This window comes from Gymnoscopelus braueri, assembly GCF_963280865.1.
Source record: "Gymnoscopelus braueri genome assembly, contig: SCAFFOLD_131, whole genome shotgun sequence".
Lineage (NCBI taxonomy): Eukaryota > Metazoa > Chordata > Actinopteri > Myctophiformes > Myctophidae > Gymnoscopelus > Gymnoscopelus braueri.
Window position 1 is genome coordinate 136,711 of NW_027660868.1, and position 22,500 is coordinate 159,210.

The 22,500-nt window shown below is 38.1% G+C and overlaps 1 protein-coding gene across 3 annotated transcripts in view; it reads right to left on the reverse strand.

The window, feature by feature from the left end:
- Nucleotides 1–22,500, reverse strand: part of LOC308081122 (uncharacterized protein) — a 63,423-nt gene that overhangs the window by 22,893 nt on the left and 18,030 nt on the right. Inside the window, exons 9-18 of one of the 3 annotated variants that reach the window (XM_080457516.1) lie at nucleotides 21,023–21,121; nucleotides 20,770–20,869; nucleotides 10,558–10,631; nucleotides 9,372–9,518; nucleotides 8,559–8,684; nucleotides 7,521–7,619; nucleotides 7,268–7,367; nucleotides 3,119–3,192; nucleotides 2,384–2,479; nucleotides 2,128–2,230 (exon numbers count right to left, since the gene is read on the reverse strand). In XM_080457516.1, coding sequence (XP_080313642.1) covers nucleotides 2,128–2,230; nucleotides 2,384–2,479; nucleotides 3,119–3,192; nucleotides 7,268–7,367; nucleotides 7,521–7,619; nucleotides 8,559–8,684; nucleotides 9,372–9,518; nucleotides 10,558–10,631; nucleotides 20,770–20,869; nucleotides 21,023–21,121 — 1,018 coding nt within the window. Of the gene's footprint in view, nucleotides 1–2,127; nucleotides 2,231–2,383; nucleotides 2,480–3,118; nucleotides 3,193–7,267; nucleotides 7,368–7,520; nucleotides 7,620–8,558; nucleotides 8,685–9,371; nucleotides 9,519–10,557; nucleotides 10,632–16,115; nucleotides 16,212–17,064; nucleotides 17,139–20,769; nucleotides 20,870–21,022; nucleotides 21,122–22,500 lie in introns of all 3 variants that reach the window. The other 2 variants (XM_080457517.1, XM_080457518.1) reach the window with 2 other exon arrangements.

The following is a 22,500-nucleotide window of genomic DNA, read 5'->3' on the forward strand; positions in this document are numbered from 1 at the left end:
CCATCTGGTAGAGGCCATTCGTTCTCGGGAACAGTTCGAATGGAAACGGACCCAGTGTGAAGCCGCCCTAAGAGTCTCTACACAGGCTGTTACACTGACTCCTACTGTCACTATATTTATTATGACTGTGAATACACTGCAGTCATTCCCACATACAGTATAAACATTATACTCCATTTGATACCTAAAGGTCCGAATGCGAATAAATATGTTTTTTTTTAAAACCTTATAAAGTCAATGCAAGCGTCCACATCAGTTTCGCGAAGCGAAAAAGCGTCTTTTAATTATTCGCATATTTGCCGGTGTGTAAGGACCTTAAGTGATACATTCTAGTTAATTGCATGCAATCATAAAGATATATTAATGAATGGTTATTATTAAAGATGGCTCTTTAATTGCTTCAGTCATCAAATCAATGTCTCTGTTTAGCTTGTTGATGGAACATCATAAAAAACATTTACCCATAATGTTCCCATGTTAGTAAAGTCTGTTAAAGTATCAAACTCCCTGCACCAGAATACAGGACATTATATCTGCTCTGTTAAAAAGACCCCCCACCAAAATGATCACACCCACACTATTAATCTGCACCTACCACCAGTTTCTGCCTTAATTATTTCCAATTTCCAATACTTTTACTTCTACTACATCTCAGAGGCAAATATTGTACTTTTACTCCACTACAATTATTTGAAAACTTTAGTTACTAGTTACTTTGTAGATTTTGATTATTATTACAAAACATACATTAACCTCTTCAGCCCTATATACATTTGGCCATTTGAAAATAGCAGATATACAAGCTCCTGAGCTTGTAGCTTGATTTGTGATCTTGATTTGAACACATTTTAGAGTAGACATAATGATAACTTGTGTAACGGGACCTTCTGCATAATGAGTACTTTTACTTTTGGTACTTTAAGTATATTTTGATACCAATACTTTTGTACTTTTACTCAATTACATTTTGAATACTGGACGTCTACATTGCAGTATTGATACTTTTACTTAAGTAAAGAATGTGAGTACTTTTTCCACCACTTTTTTGTAAGCCCCATGCCCCTGGGCATCTTGTGTTACAGGACACATTAATAAAAAAAACGCTATTTATTGATCTGTTTATCATGATAAAACATGCCAGACTCTTTGTGTTCTAAGGACATGCTTACGCCAATATGTCCCATATAACTGTATGGAGCTTGGAAAATGTTTTTTATTGTGTTTTCTGCAGTGGTGTAAAGTAACTAAGTACATTTATTCAAGTACTGTACTTAAGTACATTATTTCGTTTTTTTTACTTTACTAGAGTATTTCCAATGTTCAGTACTTTTACTTCTACTCCACTACATCTCAAAGGCAAATATTGCAATGGGACCATCTGTATAATGAGTACTTATACTTTTGGTACTTTAAATACATTTTGATACCAAGCTTTTATACTTTTACTCAAGTACATTTTGAATTCCGTACTTTTACTTGTTACAGAGTATTTCTATATTGCAGTATTGATACTTTTACTTAAGTAAAACATTTGAGTACTTTTTCCACCACTGGGTATAAGAGAACAGTTTAATGTAAGTAGAACACAGTTAACCTCATGAACCCTAGCTTCACTATTCTGGGGAAAACATGCTGTGTAAATAGCAGATCTACAAGCTCACAATATAGGGTTTATATTATTAATAAAGCTAAACTACAAGGCCACAACGTGTCGCATTGTGAGGCGTTGTGAACTTCTAGATCTGTTATTTTCACTACTTTTGAGTGACAATCTTCTATGATGAAATGGGGCATTAAGTTATGGGGGGGGGGGGGGGTGAAACGTGGAGATACAAGGTTTCTGCCGACAACAACGATAATTAACCCTTTATACATAGTTGAACGGGGTTCCCCAGGGCTCTGAACTAGGCCTGATGCTTTATTCTCTCAACACCAAATATGTTTGCCTAAAATAGCTGATCTAAAAGCTCACAACGGGTTGCATTGTGATGTATTGTAATCACATTTTGTTTATTGTTTAGTTTTTTTACGTCACTGAATGATGAACAAATAAATCTTACACGCTACGTTGTAGTTCATGTATTCATTAGAACATGTAAATAAATGGAGAGAATATTAGGTTCTTACCCTGCTGTTAGCTGACTCATACCAGTTCCTCTCTATGTTCTGAACATCAGTCACCAGGTCCTTTATTTCCTTAGCTGGGTCTCTTGTTGGCATGACCTCTACACTGCTCACCAACACACAGAGAATGAAAGAGACGAAGTCAGACATCAGATTCACCTCATCATTCAATAAGTGATAATAGTTCAGCTGGTCTGGGGTCTAGAAGATGGTGAGAACACATTGTAATGGTTCTGCTTTCTGTGTGATGAACACTCACAGACAGCGGACATAGTAGTCACGGAGGCTCTGTTTGTGGTCTTTATGCCAAGACTTCCTCATGTCTGCTGCAGAGAGAGGGAGGGCTGTGATGGAGCTGAGAGAAATACAATGATAGAAAAAACAACGGACATAGAAAGAGGAGGGAGAAACAGTGAGAAACACATGTTATGATATTATGACATCATATTCTATAACATATGTAACTGTACAGTACACGTGGAAATATGACCTAACGGAGAGTGTTTGTGGTGTGTGTGTGTGTGTGTGTGTGTGTGTGTGTGTGTGTGTGTGTGTGTGTGTGTGTGTGTGTGTGTGTGTGTGTGTGTGTGTGCGTGTGTGGTACTGTAGCCCCCCACAACCCAACCAAGGACAAAATAAAATTAATAATAATGATAATAATAATAATGAAAACAAAGTAAACCAATTACATGAAATCCTCTGCCTATAAAGGATGTCTAACAAGATGGAATTTACCATAAAACGTTTTAGATAAAAAATAGCAGATCTACAAGCTCACGTGTCACATTATGACATGTTGGGAGCTATTTAAAACATAAAGTGTGATTAATTTTTAAAAGTCATTTTAATTTAGTATTGATGTCAATGCCTACGAGAAGACTGTCCGTCAAATAGGGTGGGTCACAAATAAATCATGTAAGTCTGCAAAGTAACTAGTAACTAAAGCTGTCAAATAATCACACTGTACTGGAGTAGAAGTATTACAATTCCGTACCCAGTACCCATCCTCATCAGCTTCTTCTCCAACAGCTCAGACAACTTCTCTCTCACCAGGTCACCATATTCCTCCTGTATTTCACACATCAACAGACAATGAGAGTCAAATTACATCCAGATGTTAACAGACTGTTCCTTAAGTATATTGTTATGCCAATACTTTTGTTCTTTTACTCAAGTAAAAAATTTGAGTACTTCTTCCATCACTGGGTGGGTATAAGTGAAAAGTTTAATGTAAGTAGCTTCCCTATTCTGTGAAAATAGCAGATCTACAAGCTCACACAGAGCTTGAAGATCTGCAAGTTTCAGTGAAGATTTAGTGTAGAGGGGAAAAAGTAAGGGACCAAGAATAGACCCCTGAGGGACCAAACCCCATTCAATTTAAGTATATAGGGTTTAAATGGTTAATGAATCTGATATACAAGCTCACAACGTTTCACATCATGTGAGCTTGTATGTCTGCTATTTTCCCTATACTTTTGAGTCTCTCTTGTATGATCAAATAGGGCATTAATGTATGAACACATAAATAAAATACTTTTAAACATGGAGATATGAGGTTTCTGCCCGACAACAACGATAACCACTTTAACCCTTTATACATAGTTGACCGGGGTCCCCCAGGGCTCTGTACTCGGTCCGATGCTTTATTCTCTCAACACCAAATCTGTTTGCCTAAAATAGCTGATATAAAAGCTCACAGCAGGTTGCATTGTGATTCATTGTAAGCTTGTAGATCGGCTATTTCCGTAAAATGTTCAACTCAGAATAAGGATGGTAGGGTTCATGTGGTTACCTGGCATCTCTATTTTTGACAAATTTGTTTACATTTATAAACATTTATTTTGTTGTTTATTTTTTTATGTCACTGAATGATAAATGTTAAATGTACTTAAAGTACCAAAAGTAGAAAATACTCATTATGCAGAATGTCCCATTTCACACATTTTCATATGTAGCCTATAAAATGTATAAACATCTTTTGTAAATAGCAGATCTACAAGCGCATTGTGAGCTTGTAGATCTGCTATTTTCAAATGGTTGAAATGTATATAGGGCTGAAGTGGTTAATGTATATTTTGTAATATAATCAAAATCTACAAAGTAACTAGTAACTAAACCTTTAAAATAATTGTAGTGGAGTAAAAGTACAATATTTGCCTCTGAGATGTAGTGGAGTAGAAGTAAAAGTACTGGAAATTGAAAATACTTCAGTAAAGTAAAAATACCTCAAACTTGTAATTAAGTACAGTACTTGAGTAAATGTACTTAGTTACTTTACACCACTGCGGGTCGCGACGCCCCCGGTCCCATGGGCAGACTGCACAGAGCATAAAAGTTTTTATATCACTAACTCTCAATTCCATTTAAAATAAATAACTAGTCTACCTGTCCACTATTAATCTAATATAGCGTCATTGTTTGTTACAGCCAGACAGAACCCTAAAATCAAGAGGGAAAAAAAGAAAATAAGAAAAAATAAACGTCCATAACCATACACCTAGTCACCTCTCTGGTTGTACCCACAGGTTATACCCAACCAGCCGATTATCAATTTATCATGACCGCTCATCTTGCTGATCCACCGTGGCCCGCTTGAACAGCCTGGTTGCAAGTCAAGACACGCCCCCAAGACAGTACATACAAATGCTAGCTCTGTTTCCCTGTGAATACTGCAAAAACATTTGAGAATACTGCAAAAAAAAAGATTGAGAGTGCATAGCAAACACACTGTTGTGTAATTAAAACAGTTACTGTTTTTGTCTCCTTTATTATAGGAATTATTATGTGGACACAAATAGAATCACAATACAATTATGATTTTTTATTTATTATTTATATTTAATATTATTTTCCACTGGAATTAAATCTCAAAAGTTATAAGATCCTTCGCAAACGCTAATGCCATGTCTCTTATGATGCCCAGTGTCCACATACAGTTAAAAAAAACAAAAAAAAAAACATATTGATTTATATTATTTATGCATACTAGTGGGCTAGGCTACAGCTACAATCATAAACATTTTGTATATGATTGCTGCTATATGATTGCTACTATGTAGGCATATAGTCATTCCAGCTGCAGAAAATGTTCCACTCATATGAGTGACGTCTCGGAAGTTGTGCAATCGCCAGTTTCCCGAAGTAAAGCCACTAGAGAAACTCAGAACTGCTTATAACTTTAAATGTGCCTATGTGTTTATTTTATTATTTTCTAAAAATGTATTTGGACATCCTTAGGGGGTATCTGAGAGATATGCGTCATTACTTTTGAAAGGAAAGCTCCCTGGTGTTTCCTCTTTAAGATGAACTAATGTTCTATGCTCTACACATCAAAATGTTAGCTGCCGGGTGTACCCTGGAATTTTCTCTGTCTGGTCAAGTTTTTAACGTTAGTTTTTATTAACTGAATATGACAAACGACTAATTATTTAGAACTCCTCTGTGTGTCATGCTGCGCTGCCAAGAGCAGGCAGTTAAAAGGGGGAGGGACCTTTAGATGCATGCGTGTGCAAAAAGAACAGATCTTCAAGCAAAAAACGTGACATGTTGTTAGCTTGTAGATCTGTTCTACAAGCTAACAAGAGAGAGAGTGAGAGTTCTATTGCTGAGGTGAAGGGATTTGACAATTTAGAATAATTTCTGCAGTCTGTCTTGACTTTATAGCTATCAGACTTTTATGGAAATCAATGTGAGTATTGAATAGGAAACATATGGTACAAAACATCAGTCAAGGTGAACCATATGACCAATAGGAGAGTAAGAGTCACCATCTCTACACAGGCTGTTACACTGACTCCTACTGTCACTATATTTATTATGACTGTGAATACACTGCAGTCATTCCCACATACAGTATACACATTATGCTCCATTTTATACCAAAGTGATACATTCTAGCATGCATTAATTGCATGCAATCATAAAGATATATTAATGAGTGGTTATTATTAAAGATGGTTCTTTAATTGCTTCAGTCATCAAATCAATGTCTCTGTTTAGCTTGTTGATGGATGAAATTAAAACATTTACCCATAATGTTCCCATGTTAGTAAAGCCTGTTAAAGTATCAAACTCCCTGTTAAAATGCACCAGAATACAGGACATTATATCTGCTCTGTTAAAAAGACCCCCCACCAAAATGATCACACCCACACATTAATCTACACCTACCACCAGATTCTGCATTAACCCATTAAGACCGGGAACGTATCTCTGTCACTTTAGATTTATTTGGCTATTCAAAAATAGCAGATCTACAAGCTCGTAGCGCGGCACTCGGTGCCGCGCTACGAGCTTGTAGATCTGCTATTTTTGCTTGTAGCTTGTAGATCTGCTATTTTTGGAAAAATCATGAAAATGTGTGCAAATATTTGAATCGATTTTTTTTTAAGCGAGCATTTGTAACTCAATTCTTTGCTTCTGGGGGGTCCCTGGAACAAAATATTTTACAAATGTTCGCTTTAAAAAATATATTTTTAAAGATTCACAAATGTTCTTGATTTTTCAAAAATAGCAGATCTACAAGCTCACTCAGTGCCGCACTATGAGCTTGTATTTCTGCTTTTTTTGAATAGCCAAAAAAAATAGACAGATGTGTTCCCGGTCTCGTTCCCGGTCTCAATGGGTTAATTATTTCCAATTTTCAATACTTTTACTTCTACTCCACTACATCGCAGAGGCAAATATTGTACTTTTACTCCACTACAATTATTTGAAAACTTTAGTTACTAGTTACTTTGTAGATGTTGATTATTATTACAAAACATACATTAACCTCTTCAGCCCTATATACATTTGGCCATTTGAAAATAGCAGATCTACAAGCTCACAATGCGTCGCGCATTGTGAGCTTGTAGCTTGATTTGTGATCTTGATTTGAATACATTTTAGACATAATGATAACTTGTGTAACGGGACCTTCTGCATAATGAGTACTTTTACTTTTGGTACTTTAAGTATATTTTGATGCCAATACATTGGCATCAAATGTATCATCATACCTACTCTGGACACAGTTTTGTTTATTGTTTGGTTTTTTTATGTCACTGAATGATGAACAATTAAATCTTACACACTACATTGTAGCTCATGTATTCATTAGAACATGTAAATAAATGTCATGGAGAGAATATTAGGTTCTTACCTTGCTGTTAGCTGACTCATACATGTTCCTCTCTATGTTCTGAGCATCAGTCAGCAGGTTAATGTCCTCAGCTGGGTCTCCTGTTGACATGTCCCTTACACTGCTCACCAACACACAGAGAATGAAAGAGACAAAGTCAGACATCAGATTCAACTCATCATTAAATAAGTGATAATAGTTCAGCTGGTCTGGGGTCTAGAAGATGGTGAGAACACATTGTATTGGTTCTGCTTTCTGTGTGATGAACACTCACAGCCAGCGGACATGGAGGTCACGGTAGACCTGTGTGTAGTCTGTATGCCAAGACTTCATCATGTCTGCAGAGAGAGGGAGGGCTGTGATGGAGTCCCAGCTGAGAGAAAGACAATGATAGAAAAAACAAAGTGATATAGAAAGAGGAGGGAGAAACAGTGAAGAACACATATTATGACATCATATTCTTTAACATATGTAACTGTTCATGTGGAAATATGATTTAACAACGTGTGTGTGGGGGTGTGTGTGTGTGTGTGTGTGTGTGTGTGTGTGTGTGTGTGTGTGTGTGTGTGTGTGTGTGTGTGTGTGTGTGTGTGTGTGTGTGTGTGTGTTTTGAGAGAAAAAAAAACTATGTTGCTATAATATCAGTGGTTCTCAAACTTTTTTCAAGTCAAGGACCACCATGTATTTGCCCGCGGACCCCCATCTCAATATGTTGTTCCAGGGACCCCCCAGAAGCAAAGATTTGACTAAAACAAATTTGCTTCAAAAAATAAATATATTCAAAGATTTGCAAAAATATAGCAGATATTCAAAAAAATAGCAGATATACAAGCTAATAGCGCGTCACTCAGTGCCGCGCTATGAGCTTGTAGATCTGCTATTTTTTAATAGCCTAAAGTATAAAATAATGGTTAAAGTGGTTACACAGAGATGCGTTCACGGTCTTAATGGGTTAAACATATTTTATAAAGACATAAAACCATCATCATCCCCATAATCATCATCATCATCATTATAAATCATTTCAACATGAATTCATTCATTGTGTATCAGTTAAGGTTCACACAGATCAGTGATACTTTGAGTCCAGGATCACAACTGAAGTTCAAAGGTTAATCATTTGAACTGTCACTGTTCATAGACATGTAGCTGGATAATCAGAGAAATGTTCACCAAGAAAGAAAGAAAGAAAGAAAGAAAGAAAGAAAGAAAGAAAGAAAGAAAGAAAGAAAGAAAGAAAGAAAGAAAGAAAGAAAGAAAGAAAAAGACAGAAACAAACAAACAAACAAACCAGACAGAGAGCCAACGTTACCTTGTAGAAAAGGTCTTTGTCATTTTGCAGTTTCCGCATCTTAAATCCTCAGCAGTGTTCATGATCCAACAGCCTCTACATCTCCAGTCTTCATCATCAGTGGTTGGTTTTGCTGGTCTTTTTGTCCTGACAAACAGACAAAGACAAGAGTCAATTTAGTTGTGTATAAATTACATTACTTCATATTTAATAATAATGAAATAATTAAAATTATGATTGTTAGTATGTATTATTAACTGATAGTATATTTGATTGCAATTATATAGTTTAAAGCTTTCTTCCTTCTCTGTGAAGTATAATGAAGATGGTCCTGAGACAATGTCTAGTTGTTTAGGTGAAGTGGCTCAGTGTCTAGCTAATTCCATGGAATGTTAATTTGACTTAGACCCTAGTAAAGGTCAATTTAAAGGGTCAAGAGTGACCACAATGGAATGATCTATGTTTTGTTCTTAATGAGTGTTTGTTCTGTTTAATGGATAACAGATGTGTAGGAAGGAGGAGCTTGTGGAAGTGACTTGTATATATGTAAGCCTGTCTCACTGTGGAGGGACATCATTAACATTTTACTAACACTGACAGGCCTGTCCTAATAAACCAAGCTTAGAATGATTCTTGACTCCTCTAGTTATTACCAGAACCTGACCACTGAAGTTACGTAGTAACAATGATGACACGTGGAAACCGACATATAATCTACAAGCTCAATCAGTGTGATCTAAAACACATAACGGGGGGTGGGGGTTGCGGGGCTCTATAACATCTATAACAGTGTTTACCAGAGACCAGGGTGTATAATATATCTGAGTCACATACTGTGTGTGTGAAGGTCCAGGTTCAGGAGGTTTTTCTTTAGACCGGTCACTCTTCATAGACACACAGCTGGATGTTAGAGACTCTGGTCTGTCAGATCCCTCCTCCTCTCTCTTCACACACTGACTCATCTTTAGGTCTTTATTAAACCTGTCAACGTTACAGTCAATGAAACACATCAGGAAACAGGAAATGATGAATACATGATATGAGTGACATCATGACCATTGAAGCTGAAAAACAAAACTATTTTTTCTTTTTTAAACAGTAGACTATCTATTATTTTATACTGGTATGTAGCTAAAAACATTGTATAACAGTGTTCTAATATAATCTTCTAGTTATGTCATAGATCATACCCCACAAAGTCACATAAAGCCTTTCCCTATAGCATGGGTTTTCAACAGGGGGTCCGGGACCCCTAGGGGGTCCTCAGAGTTACTACATATTTGTGTGATAGGAACTTTATTTAGTTTTATTTTTTACATTAAGCACATGACCCCAGCATCCCTATTCTGGGGGGAACATTCTGCGAAAATATCAGATCTATAAGCTCATAACGTGTTGTGAGCTTGAAAAGGTTTAGTGTAGAGTAGAAAGTAGAGTGTGTGTGTGTGTGTGTGTGTGTGTGTGTGTGTGTGTGTGTGTGTGTGTGTGTGTGTATGTGTATGTGTATGTGTGTGTGTGTGTGTGTGTGTGTGTGTGTGTGTGTGTGTGTGTGTGTGTGTGTGTGTGTGTGTGTGTGTGTCTCTGTGTGTGTGTCTCTGTGTGTGTGTGCGTGTGTGTGCGTGTGTGGTACTGTAGCCCCCCACAACCCAACCAAGGACAAAATAAAATTAATAATAATGATAATAATAATAATGAAAACAAAGTAAACCAATTACATGAAATCCTCCGCCTATAAAGGATGTCTAACAAGGTGGAATTTACCATAAAACGTTTTAGGTCAAAAATAGCAGATCTACAAGCTCACGTGTCACATTATGACATGTTGGGAGCTATTTAAAACATAAAGTGTGATTAATTTTTAAAAGTCATTTTAATTTAGTATTGATGTCAATGCCTACGAGAAGACTGTCCGTCAAATAGGGTGGGTCATAAATAAATCATGTAAGTCTGCAAAGTAACTAGTAACTAAAGCTGTCAAATAATCACACTGTACTGGAGTAGAAGTATTACAATTCCATACCCAGTACCCATCCTCATCAGCTTCTTCTCTATCAGCTCAGACCCCTTCTCTCTCACCAGGTCATAGTATTCCTCCTGTATTTCACACATCAACAGACAATGATGAATACATGATATGAGTGACATCATGACCATTGATTGAATTGAAACACAGACCGTTCCTATTATGGTCTCCGGGGGCGCTGCTCAGCTGCGAACCGTGTCCATGTCGGATCCGCTCAAGATTGTTTGTTAAGTGTGTTTTATATTGTTTGTCTGACTTTTGTCATCGCATGTTAGGATGACTAAATGGGAACGAAAATGAACTGTCAGTGGTTTGTACTGATTTTGGTGGGGATCGGTGCCCTTTGGGGAGCACAGTTCTCAGCTGTCATACAAACAACAACAAACCCGAACGCCGACTTCGGCAGGGGAATGAGCCTCTCCTATAGCCGGGAATTCCTGTTGGAGCTATCAACCCAAGAGGACAGAAACCAACACCGTTTACCACCGGTGATTTTGGGCAACATCCCACCCGAGCTGAGACGGCCAGCCAAGCATAGGAAACGGGGAAAGAGAGGAGGGATTCGCAATCGACTTCGGCGAAGACACACAAGACCGCCGCTCCCTGCTATCATCCTCAGTAACCTGCGCTCCCTGAAGAACAAGGTGGACGAGGTCCGAGCCTATGCGAGGTACTGTCACGAATTCCGTGAGGCATCTTTATTATGCTTCACGGAGAGCTGGCTCAAACCTGATGCGCCCGACTCCCTGTTTGAGATCAATGGATTTACTCTCGTGCGAGCTGACAGAGACACTAACTCGGGAAAGTCCATAGGGGGAGGGATCATCGCGTATGTAAATGACCTCTGGTGTCGACAGTTTACTGTAAGAGAAACGATCTGCAATAAGAATGTGGAGATCCTTTGCGTAAGTCTGAGACCCTTTTATTTACCGAGGGAATTTGGAAGCATCCTGTTGTGCGTGGTGTATGTGCCGCCCAGTGCTAATGCTGCACATGCGGCCGCAACCATCGCGAACTGTGTCCATAACCAGCAGCAGAGATATCCAGGTGCACCTGCTATTGTTCTGGGGGATCTGAATCACTGTTACTTGGACAGCACTCTGCCTGGTTTTAACCAGTTTGTAAAAAGTCCCACCAGGAAAGACAAGATCCTTGACAAATGCTATGTGAACATTAAAACGGCATATGAATCCAAAATTAGACCCCCCATAGCCAACTCTGACCACAACGTGGTGTACCTGATCCCTACCTATAAAACAAAACTTAAAGCTAGCAAGCCAGAGGAGAGGGAAATAAGGAAATGGTCGCCTGAAAGCAGGGAGAGGCTGGGAGCCTGCTTTGACTGTACAGACTGGGACACATTCCACAGCAGCTCCGTAGATGAAACTACCACTGTAACCAGCGATTACATCAACTTCTGTGTGCAGATGGCTATTCCTACGAAGAAAATTAAGATCTATCCCAATAACAAACTGTATGTGACCAGAGACATTAAAAACGAGATTAACGATAGGAAAGCTGCCTTTAAGAACAAGGACTTGGCCAAACTTAAGAGTTTAGACAAGAACCTAAAGAAGAAAATTAGGGAGGCGAAACAGGCTCATAGGAAGCGTCTAGAGGACTCATTTCAAGCAAATAACCCTAAAAGACTCTGGGACACTATGAAAAGTATGACCGGTATGTCTCCTTCCAATAAGCCAATTGTGACGGACAATGAACTGGTGTTTGCAAATGATTTAAACAGCTTTTTCTCTCGCTTTGAGTCTGCAAACGATGGTCTAGATAAAGGTGTAGATTTAATTGATGCGTTGGTGCCCTCTAGTGGGGATAGAATCATTGTCAGTGAGGAGGAAATCAGGCGCATATTTCAGCGTTTAAACGCAAAAAAAGCCCCTGGTCCCGACCTAATAAGCCCCCTTATTCTGAAGGATTTTGCCACAGAATTGGCCCCTGTCTGGCAGCCCATTTTTCAGCACATTGTTGACAATCCACATACCATACCACAGGCTTGGTTGACTGCTCGCATTAAACCACTGCCAAAAAAGCCAAACCCTAAAGAACACAATGATTATAGACCAATAGCACTCACATCTGTTATCATGAAAGCTCTGGAAAAAATTATGGTTCATCATCTCAATAATGCCATATTTAACTCACAGGATCCATTTCAATTTGCTTACAAGCAGGGTCGTAGTACAGAGGATGCAGTTGTCACACTGGTTCACTTCATCGCCAAACATCTTGACAAACCAAAATCCTATGCTAGAGGACTTTTCCTTGATTTCTCCTCTGCTTTCAACACAATACAGCCGGACTTGCTCCTCACTAAAATGGTTCAGTTACACATTAATCCTTTTGTTATTCAGTTTTATTTTAAGTTCCTCACTGACAGAATCCAGTATGTAAAGGTAAACAAGATACTCTCCTCTCCCATCAGGACCAGAGTTGGTGCACCCCAAGGTTGCATTAGCTCACCTGTCCTGTTTACTCTTTACACGGCAGACTGTAACACCTGCGAGTCAAATCAGTTTCTTCTGAAATATTCAGATGATTCTACTCTAATAGCTCTGATGACTGACAGTGATGACCCGAAACAGTACCAGTGTAGCGTTGACCGGCTTGTGGAATGGTGTGACAAAAATAATCTGATTGTCAACACTAAGAAAACGGAGGAAATTATATTTGGTCCTGCTCCCGGTGATAAGACACCACCGGTGACAATCCATGGTTCAGCTATTGAACAAGTCCCATCTTACAAATATCTGGGGGTGATGATAGATGCCACCTTATCATGGTCATCTCATATTGATTATATTTGTAAGAGGATACAGCAGCGTATGTACTCCCTACGCCGACTTAGATCGTTTGGTGCTAGCAGTCAGATCTTGTCTCTTTTCTACACGTCTGTTGTTCAAACTGTGATGTTGTACTGTAGCACGGCCTGGTTCAACAGCCTACCAGTGGTATATAAGAACAAACTGTATAGCCAAATTAAGATCTGCGCTAAAATTGTTGGTAGGCCAGTTGAGGCTGTGTTACGTTCCTTTAAAGAAGCCCAGATCAATAGCATGCTTAGACTGGCGAAGAGCATCTCCTCTGACCCCTTACATGTTTTAAATGATGAATATCGACTGTTGCCCTCCAGGAGGCGGTTTGGAGTCCCAGAATATAAGAAAAACAGGCTAAAGAACTCTTTTGTACACCAGTCTGTTCTGCTTTTAAACCAATATCGGTAAGCCAAAAGGATGTTCTTTTGTTCTTGTTTCTGTCTGCTACTGTGATGTGTGTCCTGTAATGTATTGTGTATGTCCTGTCTGTATCTTGAAACGGTGACGTCTTGGACACAAAGCAAATTTCAGTGAAAACTGACAATAAAGTTGTATCGTATCGTATCGTATCGTATCGTATTGAAGCTGAAAAACAAAACTATTTTTTCTTTTTTAAACAGTAGACTATCTATTATTTTATACTGGTATGTAGCTAAAAACATTGTATAACAGTGTTCTAATATAATCTTCTAGTTATGTCATAGATCATACCCCACAAAGTCACATAAAGCCTTTCCCTATAGCATGGGTTTTCAACAGGGGGTCCGGGACCCCTAGGGGGTCCTCAGAGTTACTACATATTTGTGTGATAGGAACTTTATTTAGTTTTATTTTTTACATTAAGCACATGACCCCAGCATCCCTATTCTGGGGGGAACATTCTGCGAAAATATCAGATCTATAAGCTCATAACGTGTTGTGAGCTTGAAAAGGTTTAGTGTAGAGTAGAAAAAAGAGTGTGTGTGTGTGTGTGTGTGTGTGTGTGTGTGTGTGTGTGTATGTGTATGTGTATGTGTGTGTGTGTGTGTGTGTGTGTGTGTGTGTGTGTGTGTGTGTGTGTGTGTGTGTGTGTGTGTGTGTGTCTCTGTGTGTGTGTCTCTGTGTGTGTGTGCGTGTGTGTGCGTGTGTGGTACTGTAGCCCCCCACAACCCAACCAAGGACAAAAAAAAATTAATAATAATGATAATAATAATAATGAAAACAAAGTAAACCAATTACATGAAATCCTCCGCCTATAAAGGATGTCTAACAAGGTGGAATTTACCATAAAACGTTTTAGGTCAAAAATAGCAGATCTACAAGCTCACGTGTCACATTATGACATGTTGGGAGCTATTTAAAACATAAAGTGTGATTAATTTTTAAAAGTCATTTTAATTTAGTATTGATGTCAATGCCTACGAGAAGACTGTCCGTCAAATAGGGTGGGTCATAAATAAATCATGTAAGTCTGCAAAGTAACTAGTAACTAAAGCTGTCAAATAATCACACTGTACTGGAGTAGAAGTATTACAATTCCATACCCAGTACCCATCCTCATCAGCTTCTTCTCTATCAGCTCAGACCCCTTCTCTCTCACCAGGTCATAGTATTCCTCCTGTATTTCACACATCAACAGTCAATGAGAATCAAATTACATCCAGATGTTAACAGACTGTTCCTTAAGTATATTGTTATGCCAATACTTTTGTTCTTTTACTCAAGTAAAAAATGTGAGTACTTCTTCCATCACTGGGTATAAGTGAACAGTTTAATGTAAGTAGCTTCCCTATTCTGTGAAAATAGCAGATCTACAAGCTCACACTGAGCTTGTAGATCTGCTAGTTTCAGTGAAGATTTAGTGTAGAGGGGGAAAAAGTAAGGGACCAAGAATAGACCCCTGAGGGACCTAACCCCATTCAATTTAAGTATATAGGGTTTAAATGGTTAATGAATCTGATCTACAAGCTCACAACGTTTCACATCATGTGAGCTTGTATGTCTGCTATTTTCCCTATACTTTTGAGTCTCTCATGTATGATGAAATAGGGCATTAATGTATGAACACATAAATAAAATAGTTTTAAACATGGAGATATGAGGTTTCTGCCCGACAACAACGATAACCACTTTAACCCTTTATACATAGTTGACCGGGGTCCCCCAGGGCTCTGTACTCGGTCCGATGCTTTATTCTCTCAACACCAAATCTGTTTGCCTAAAATAGCCGATCTAAAAGCTCACAACAGGGTTGCATTTTGATTCATTGTAAGCTTGCCGATCGGCTATTTTCGTCAAATGTTCACCTCATAATAAGGACGCTAGGGTTCATGTGGTTACCTGGCATCCATCCCTACTTTAGACACAGTTTTGTTTATTGTTTAGTTTTTTATGTCACTGAATGATGAACAATTAAATCTTACACTACATGTAGTTCATGTATTCATTAGAACATGTAAATAAATGTCATGGAGAGAATATTAGGTTCTTACCTCTCTGTTAGCTGACTCATATATGTTCCTCTCTATGTTCTGAGCATCAGTCACCAGGTCTTTTATGTCCTCAGCTGGGTCTCCTGTTGACATGTCCTCTACACTGCTCACCAACACACAGAGAATGAAAGAGACAAAGTCAGACATCAGATTCAACTCATCATATAATAAGTAATAATAGTTCAGCTGGTCTGGGGTCTAGAAGATGGTGAGAACACATTGTATTGGTTCTGCTTTCTGTGTGATGAACACTCACAGCCAGCGGACATAGTAGTCACGGAGGCTCTGTTTGTAGTCTTTATGCCAAGACTTCCTCATGTCTGCTGCAGAGAGAGGGAGGGCTGTGATGGAGCTGAGAGAAATACAATGATAGAAAAGACAAAGGGAGAAACGGTGCAAAACACATGTTATGATATTATGACATCATATTCTATAATGTAACTGTACAGTACACGTGGAAATATGACCTAACGGCAGGGCCGGCCCTAGGATTTTCGTGGCCCTTAGCAAGATTTGTTTTGGTGGCCCCCCCCAAACACCCCCATTATAAAATCATTATCATTTTTTATTTCATACTAAAATAATAACGCTAGTTGTTGGATAGGAGATACATGACATAATTACAATATGAAAGCCTAGTGGTTGTGGCCCTAAGCGACCGCTTATATTTCTTATAGCAGCGGCCGGCCCTGCCTAACAGAGAGTGTGTGTGTGTGTGTGTGTGTGTGTGTGTGTGTGTGTGTGTGTGTGTGTGTGTGTGTGTGTGTGTGTGTGTGTGTGTGTGTGTGTGTGTGTGTGTGTGTGTGTGTGTGTGTGTGGTAGCCCCCCACCACCCAACCAAGGACACCATAAAATTAATAATAATAATAATAATAATAATTAAATCAAAGAAAACTAATTAAATGAAATCCTCCTCCTAATGGATGTCTAACAAGGTGGAATTTACCATAAAACGTTTTAGATCAAAAATAGCAGATCTACAAGCTCACGTGTCACATTATGACATGTTGGGAGCTATTTAAAACATAAAGTGTGATTAATTTTGAAAAGTCATTTTCATTTAGTATTGATGTCAATACCTACGAGAAGACTGTCCGTCAAATAGGGTGGGTCACAAATAAATCATGTAAGTCTGCAAAGTAACTAGTAACTAAAGCTGTCAAATAATCACACTGTACTGGAGTAGAAGTATTAAAATTCCGTACCCAGTACCCATCCTCATCAGCTTCTTCTCCATCAGCTCAGACAACTTCTCTTCCACCAGGTCACAGTATTCCTCCTGTATTTCACACATCAACAGACAATGAGAGTCAAATTACATCCAGATGTTAACATACTGTTCCTTAAGTATATTGTTATGCCAATACTTTTGTTCTTTTACTCAAGTAAAAATGTGAGTAGCCTACTTCCTACTTCCATCACTGGGTATAAGTGAACAGTTTAATGTAAGTATTCTGTGAAAATAGCAGATCTACAAGCTCACACAGAGCTTGTAGATCTGCTAGTTTCAGTGAAGATTTAGTGTAGAGGGGAAGAAGTAAGGGACCAGGAATAGACCCCTGAGGGACCAAACCCCATTCAATTTAAGTATATAGGGTTTAAATGGTTAATGAATCTGATCTACAAGCACGTTTCACATCATGTGAGCTTGTATGTCTGCTATTTTCCCTACTTTTGAGTCTCTCTTGTATGATGAAATAGGGCATTAATGTATGAACACATAAATAAAATACTTTTAAACATGGAGATATGAGGTTTCTGCCCGACAACAACGATAACCACTTTAACCCTTTATACATAGTTGACCGGGGTCCCCCAGGGCTCTGTACTCTGTCCGATGCTTTATTCTCTGAACACCAAATCTGTTTGCCTAAAATAGCTGATCTAAAAGCTCACAGCAGGTTGCATTGTGATTCATTGTAAGCTTGTAGATCGGCTATTTCCGTCGAATGTTCAACTCAGAATAAGGATGGTAGGGTTCATGTGGTTACCTGGCATCTCTATTTTTGACAAATTTGTTTACATTTTAAAACATTTATTTTATTGTTTATTTTTTTATGTCACTGAATGATAAATGTTAAATGTACTTAAAGTACCAAAAGTAGGAAGTACTCATTATGCAGAATGTCCCATTTCACACATTTTCAAATGTATAAAAATCTTGTGTAAATAGCAGATCTACAAGCGCATTGTGAGCTTGTAGATCTGCTATTTTCAAATGGTTGAAATGTATATAGGGCTGAAGTGGTTAATGTATATTTTGTAATAATAATCAAAATCTACAAAGTAACTAGTAACTAAACTTTTCAAATAATTGTAGTGGAGTAAAAGTACAATATTTGCCTCTGAGATGTAGTGGAGTAGAAGTAAAAGTACTGGAAATTTAAAATACTTCACTAAAGTAAAAATACCTCAAACTTGTAATTAAGTACAGTACTTGAGTAAATGTACTTAGTTACTTTACACCACTGCGGGTCGCGACGCCCCCGGTCGCGTGGGCAGACTGCACAGAGCATAAAAGTTTTTCTATCACTAACTCTCAATTCCATTTAAGATAAATAACTAGTCTACCTGTCCAATATTAATCTAATGTAGCGTCATTGTTTGTTACAGCCAGACAGAACCCAAAAATCAAGAGGGAAAAAAAGAAAATAAGAAAAAATAAACGTCCATAACCATACACCTAGTCACCTCTCTGGTTGTACCCACAGGTTATACCCAACCAGCCGATTATCAATTTATCATGACCGCTCATCTTGCTGATCCACCGTGGCCCGCTTGAACAGCCTGGTTGCAAGTCAAGACACGCCCCCAAGACAGTACATACAAATGCTAGCTCTGTTTCCCTGTGAATACTGCAAAAACATTTGAGAATACTGCAAAAAAAAAGATTGAGAGTGCATAGCAAACACACTGTTGTGTAATTAAAACAGTTACTGTATTTTTTTCCTTTATTATAGGAATTATTATGTGGACACAAATAGAAAAGTTTTTAACGTTAGTTTTTATTAACTGAATATGACAAACGACTAATTATTTAGAACTCCTCTGCGTGTCATGCTGCGCTGCCAAGAGCAGGCAGTTAAAAGGGGGAGGGACCTTTGGATGCATGCGTGTGCAAAAAGAACAGATCTTCAAACAAAAAAACGTGACACGTTATTAGCTTGTAGATCTCTTCTGCAAGCTAACACGAGAGAGAGTGAGAGTTCTATTGCTGAGGTGAGTGATTAAAGGGATTTGACAATTTAGAATATTTTGTGCAGTCTGTCTTGACTTTATAGCTATCAGACTTTTATGGAAATCAATGTGAATATTGAATAGGAAACATATGGTGCAAACATCAGTCAAGGTTCACCATATGACCAATAGGAGAGTAAGAGTCACCATCTCTACACAGGCTGTTACACTGACTCCTACTGTCACTATATTTATTATGACTGTGAATACACTCCAGTCATTCCCACATACAGTATACACATTATACTCCATTTGATACCTAAGTGATACATTCTAGTTAATTGCATGCAATCATACAGATATATTAATGAATGGTTATTATTAAAGATGGCTCTTTAATTGCTTCAGTCATCAAATCAATGTCTCTGTTTAGCTTGTTGATGGATGAAATCAAACTCCCTGTTAAAATGTACCAGAATACAGGACATTATATCTGCTCTGTTAAAAACACCGGGAACGTATCTCTGTCACTTTAGATTTATTTGGCTATTCAAAAATAGCAGATCTACAAGCTCGTAGATCTGCTATTTTTGGAAAAATCGTGAAAATGTGCGCAAATATTTGAATATATTATTTTTTAAGCGAGCATTTGTAACTCCAATCTTTGCTTCTGGGGGTCCCTGGAACAAAATATTTTACCAATGTTCGCTTTAAAAAATATATTTTTAAAGATTCACAAATGTTCTTGATTTTTCAAAAATAGCAGATCTACAAGCTCACTCGGTGCCGCACTTGTTTATCTGCTTTTTTTGAATAGCCAAAAAAATTAGACAGATGTGTTCCCGGTCTCGTTCCCGGTCTCAATGGGTTAATTATTTCCAATTTCCAATACTTTTACTTCTACTACACTACATCTCAGAGGCAAATATTGTACTTTTACGCCACTACAATTATTTGAAAACTTTAGTTACTAGTTACTTTGTAGATTTTGATTATTATTACAAAACATACATTACCCTCTTCAGCCCTATATACATTTGGCCATTTGAAAATAGCAAATCTACAAGCTCACAATGCGTCGCAATGCGACGCATTGTGAGCTTGTAGCTTGATTTGTGATCTTGATTTGAATACATTTTAGACATAATGATAACTTGTGTAACGGGACCTTCTGCATAATGAGTACTTTTACTTTTGGTACTTTAAGTATATTTTGATGCCAATACTTTTGTACTTTTACTCAAGTACATTTGGACGTCTACATTGCAGTATTGATACTTTTACTTAAGTAAAACATTAGAGTACTTTTTACACCACTGGGTATAAGAGAACAGTTTAATGTAAGTAGAACACTGTTAACCTCATGAACCCTAGCTTCACTATTCTGGGGAAAACATGCTGTAGAAATAGCAGATCTACAAGCTCAAAATAGCGTTTAGATCTATAGAGGAACTGTAGAGGGCTAAGAATAGACCCCTGAGGAACCCCGTTCAATTTAAGTATATAGGGTTTCTATTATTAATAAAGTTAAACTATAAGTCCACAACGTGTCACATCATGAGGTGTTGTGAGGTTGTAGATCTGCTATTTTCACTACTTTTGAGTGACACTCTTCTATGATGAAATGGGGCATTAAGTTATGGGGGGGGGGGGGAATGTACACACTACATTGTAGCTCATGTGTTCATTAGAACATGTAAATAAATGTCATGGAGAGAATATTAGGTTCTTACCTTGCTGTTAGCTGACTCATACATGTTCCTCTCTATGTTCTGAACATCAGTCACCAGGTTAATGTCCTCAGCTGGGTCTCCTGTTGACATGTACTTTACACTGCTCACCAACACACAGAGAATGAAAGAGACAAAGTCAGACATCAGATTCAACTCATCATATAATAAGTGATAATAGTTCAGCTGGTCTGGGGTCTAGAAGATGGTGAGAACACATTGTATTGGTTCTGCTTTCTGTGTGATGAACACTCACAGCATGCAGACATGGAGGTCACGGTCCTGTGTGATGTCTTTATGCCAAGACTTCCTCATGTCTGCTGCAGAGAGAGGGAGGGCTGTGATGGAGTACAGGCTGAGAGAAAGACAATGATAGAAAAAACAACGCAACATAGAAAGAGGAGGGAGATACAATGAGGAACACATATTATGACATCATATTCTATAACATATGTAACTGTACATGAGGAAATATGATCTAGCAAAGTGTGTGTGTGTGTGTGTGTGTGTGTGTGTGTGTGTGTGTGTGTGTGTGTGTGTGTGTGTGTGTGTGTGTGTGTGTGTGTGTGTGTGTGTGTGTGTGTGTGTGTGTGTGTGTGTGACTTTTTTCAAGTCAAGCAGGGTTCCTGCACAATTTTGAAAGTCAAATGTAAGACTTTTTAAGACCCTTTTAAGACCTCAACAAATGTAATTTAAGACCCAAATAAATGTCGCAACAATGTCTTCCTTTATTGAAATTGGCTAATGGGAATGCAGGCCAGCGAGTGGTAAAACTTCTATTAATCTATTAAGACAGGGAAATCATCTGTGTCATTTTAAGATTTTTGAGTATTAAAAATAGCAGATCTACAAGCTCATAGCGCGGCACCGAGTGCCGCGCTATGAGCTTGTAGATCTAATATTTTTGAAAAATCCTGAAAATGTTTGCAAATCTTTGAACATACATCTTTTAAAGCGAACATTTTTAACTCTGTTACAACTTCTGGGGGTCCCTGGAACAAAATATTTTGAGATGGGGGTCCACGGCCAAATACATATAATGTTCTGAGAACCACTGATGTTATAGCAACCTGGTCCTCACGCTGGTCCTCAAAAAACTGTTAGGATTTAGAATACATTCGTAGAATCCCCAGAAGCAAAGAATTGAGTTACAAAGGTTTGCTTTAAAAAATATACATATTCAAAGACCCACAATTTTTCCAAAAAATAGCAGATCTACAAGCTCATAGCGCGGCTATGGGCATATATATATATTTATTTAATTTTTTATCAAAGGCTGTGAGTGTGTTGTTTACTGTATAAGCCTATTACAGATTGATTCTCATCTTATCTCTGGCTGGTAATATAAAATAAATATCACCCTTTTAAAAATAGACATTTGCATTTTTCTAGATCAGGCCTTTAAAAATCAATAAAATGAGTGTGTCTCAAGCATTAGGGTGCTTGAGACCCCCTTGGGGTCCCCTGACCCCACTTTGAGAACCACTGCGTGTGTGTGTGTGTGTGTGTGTGTGTGTGTGTGTGTGTGTGTGTGTGTGTGTGTGTGTGTGTGTGTGTGTGTGTGTCTGCACAGCATCCTAGTTGATTTACTTCTGATCAGTCAAACATTTTTCCTATCACTTGAAACTGTTGCCTGATGACAGCTGAGGGGGAAGCGTTCCTCGTTTTTATTCCACATTGTAACCGGTGACATCCCTATAGCATACATTTGTCGTTAGCATTTAGCATTCATTA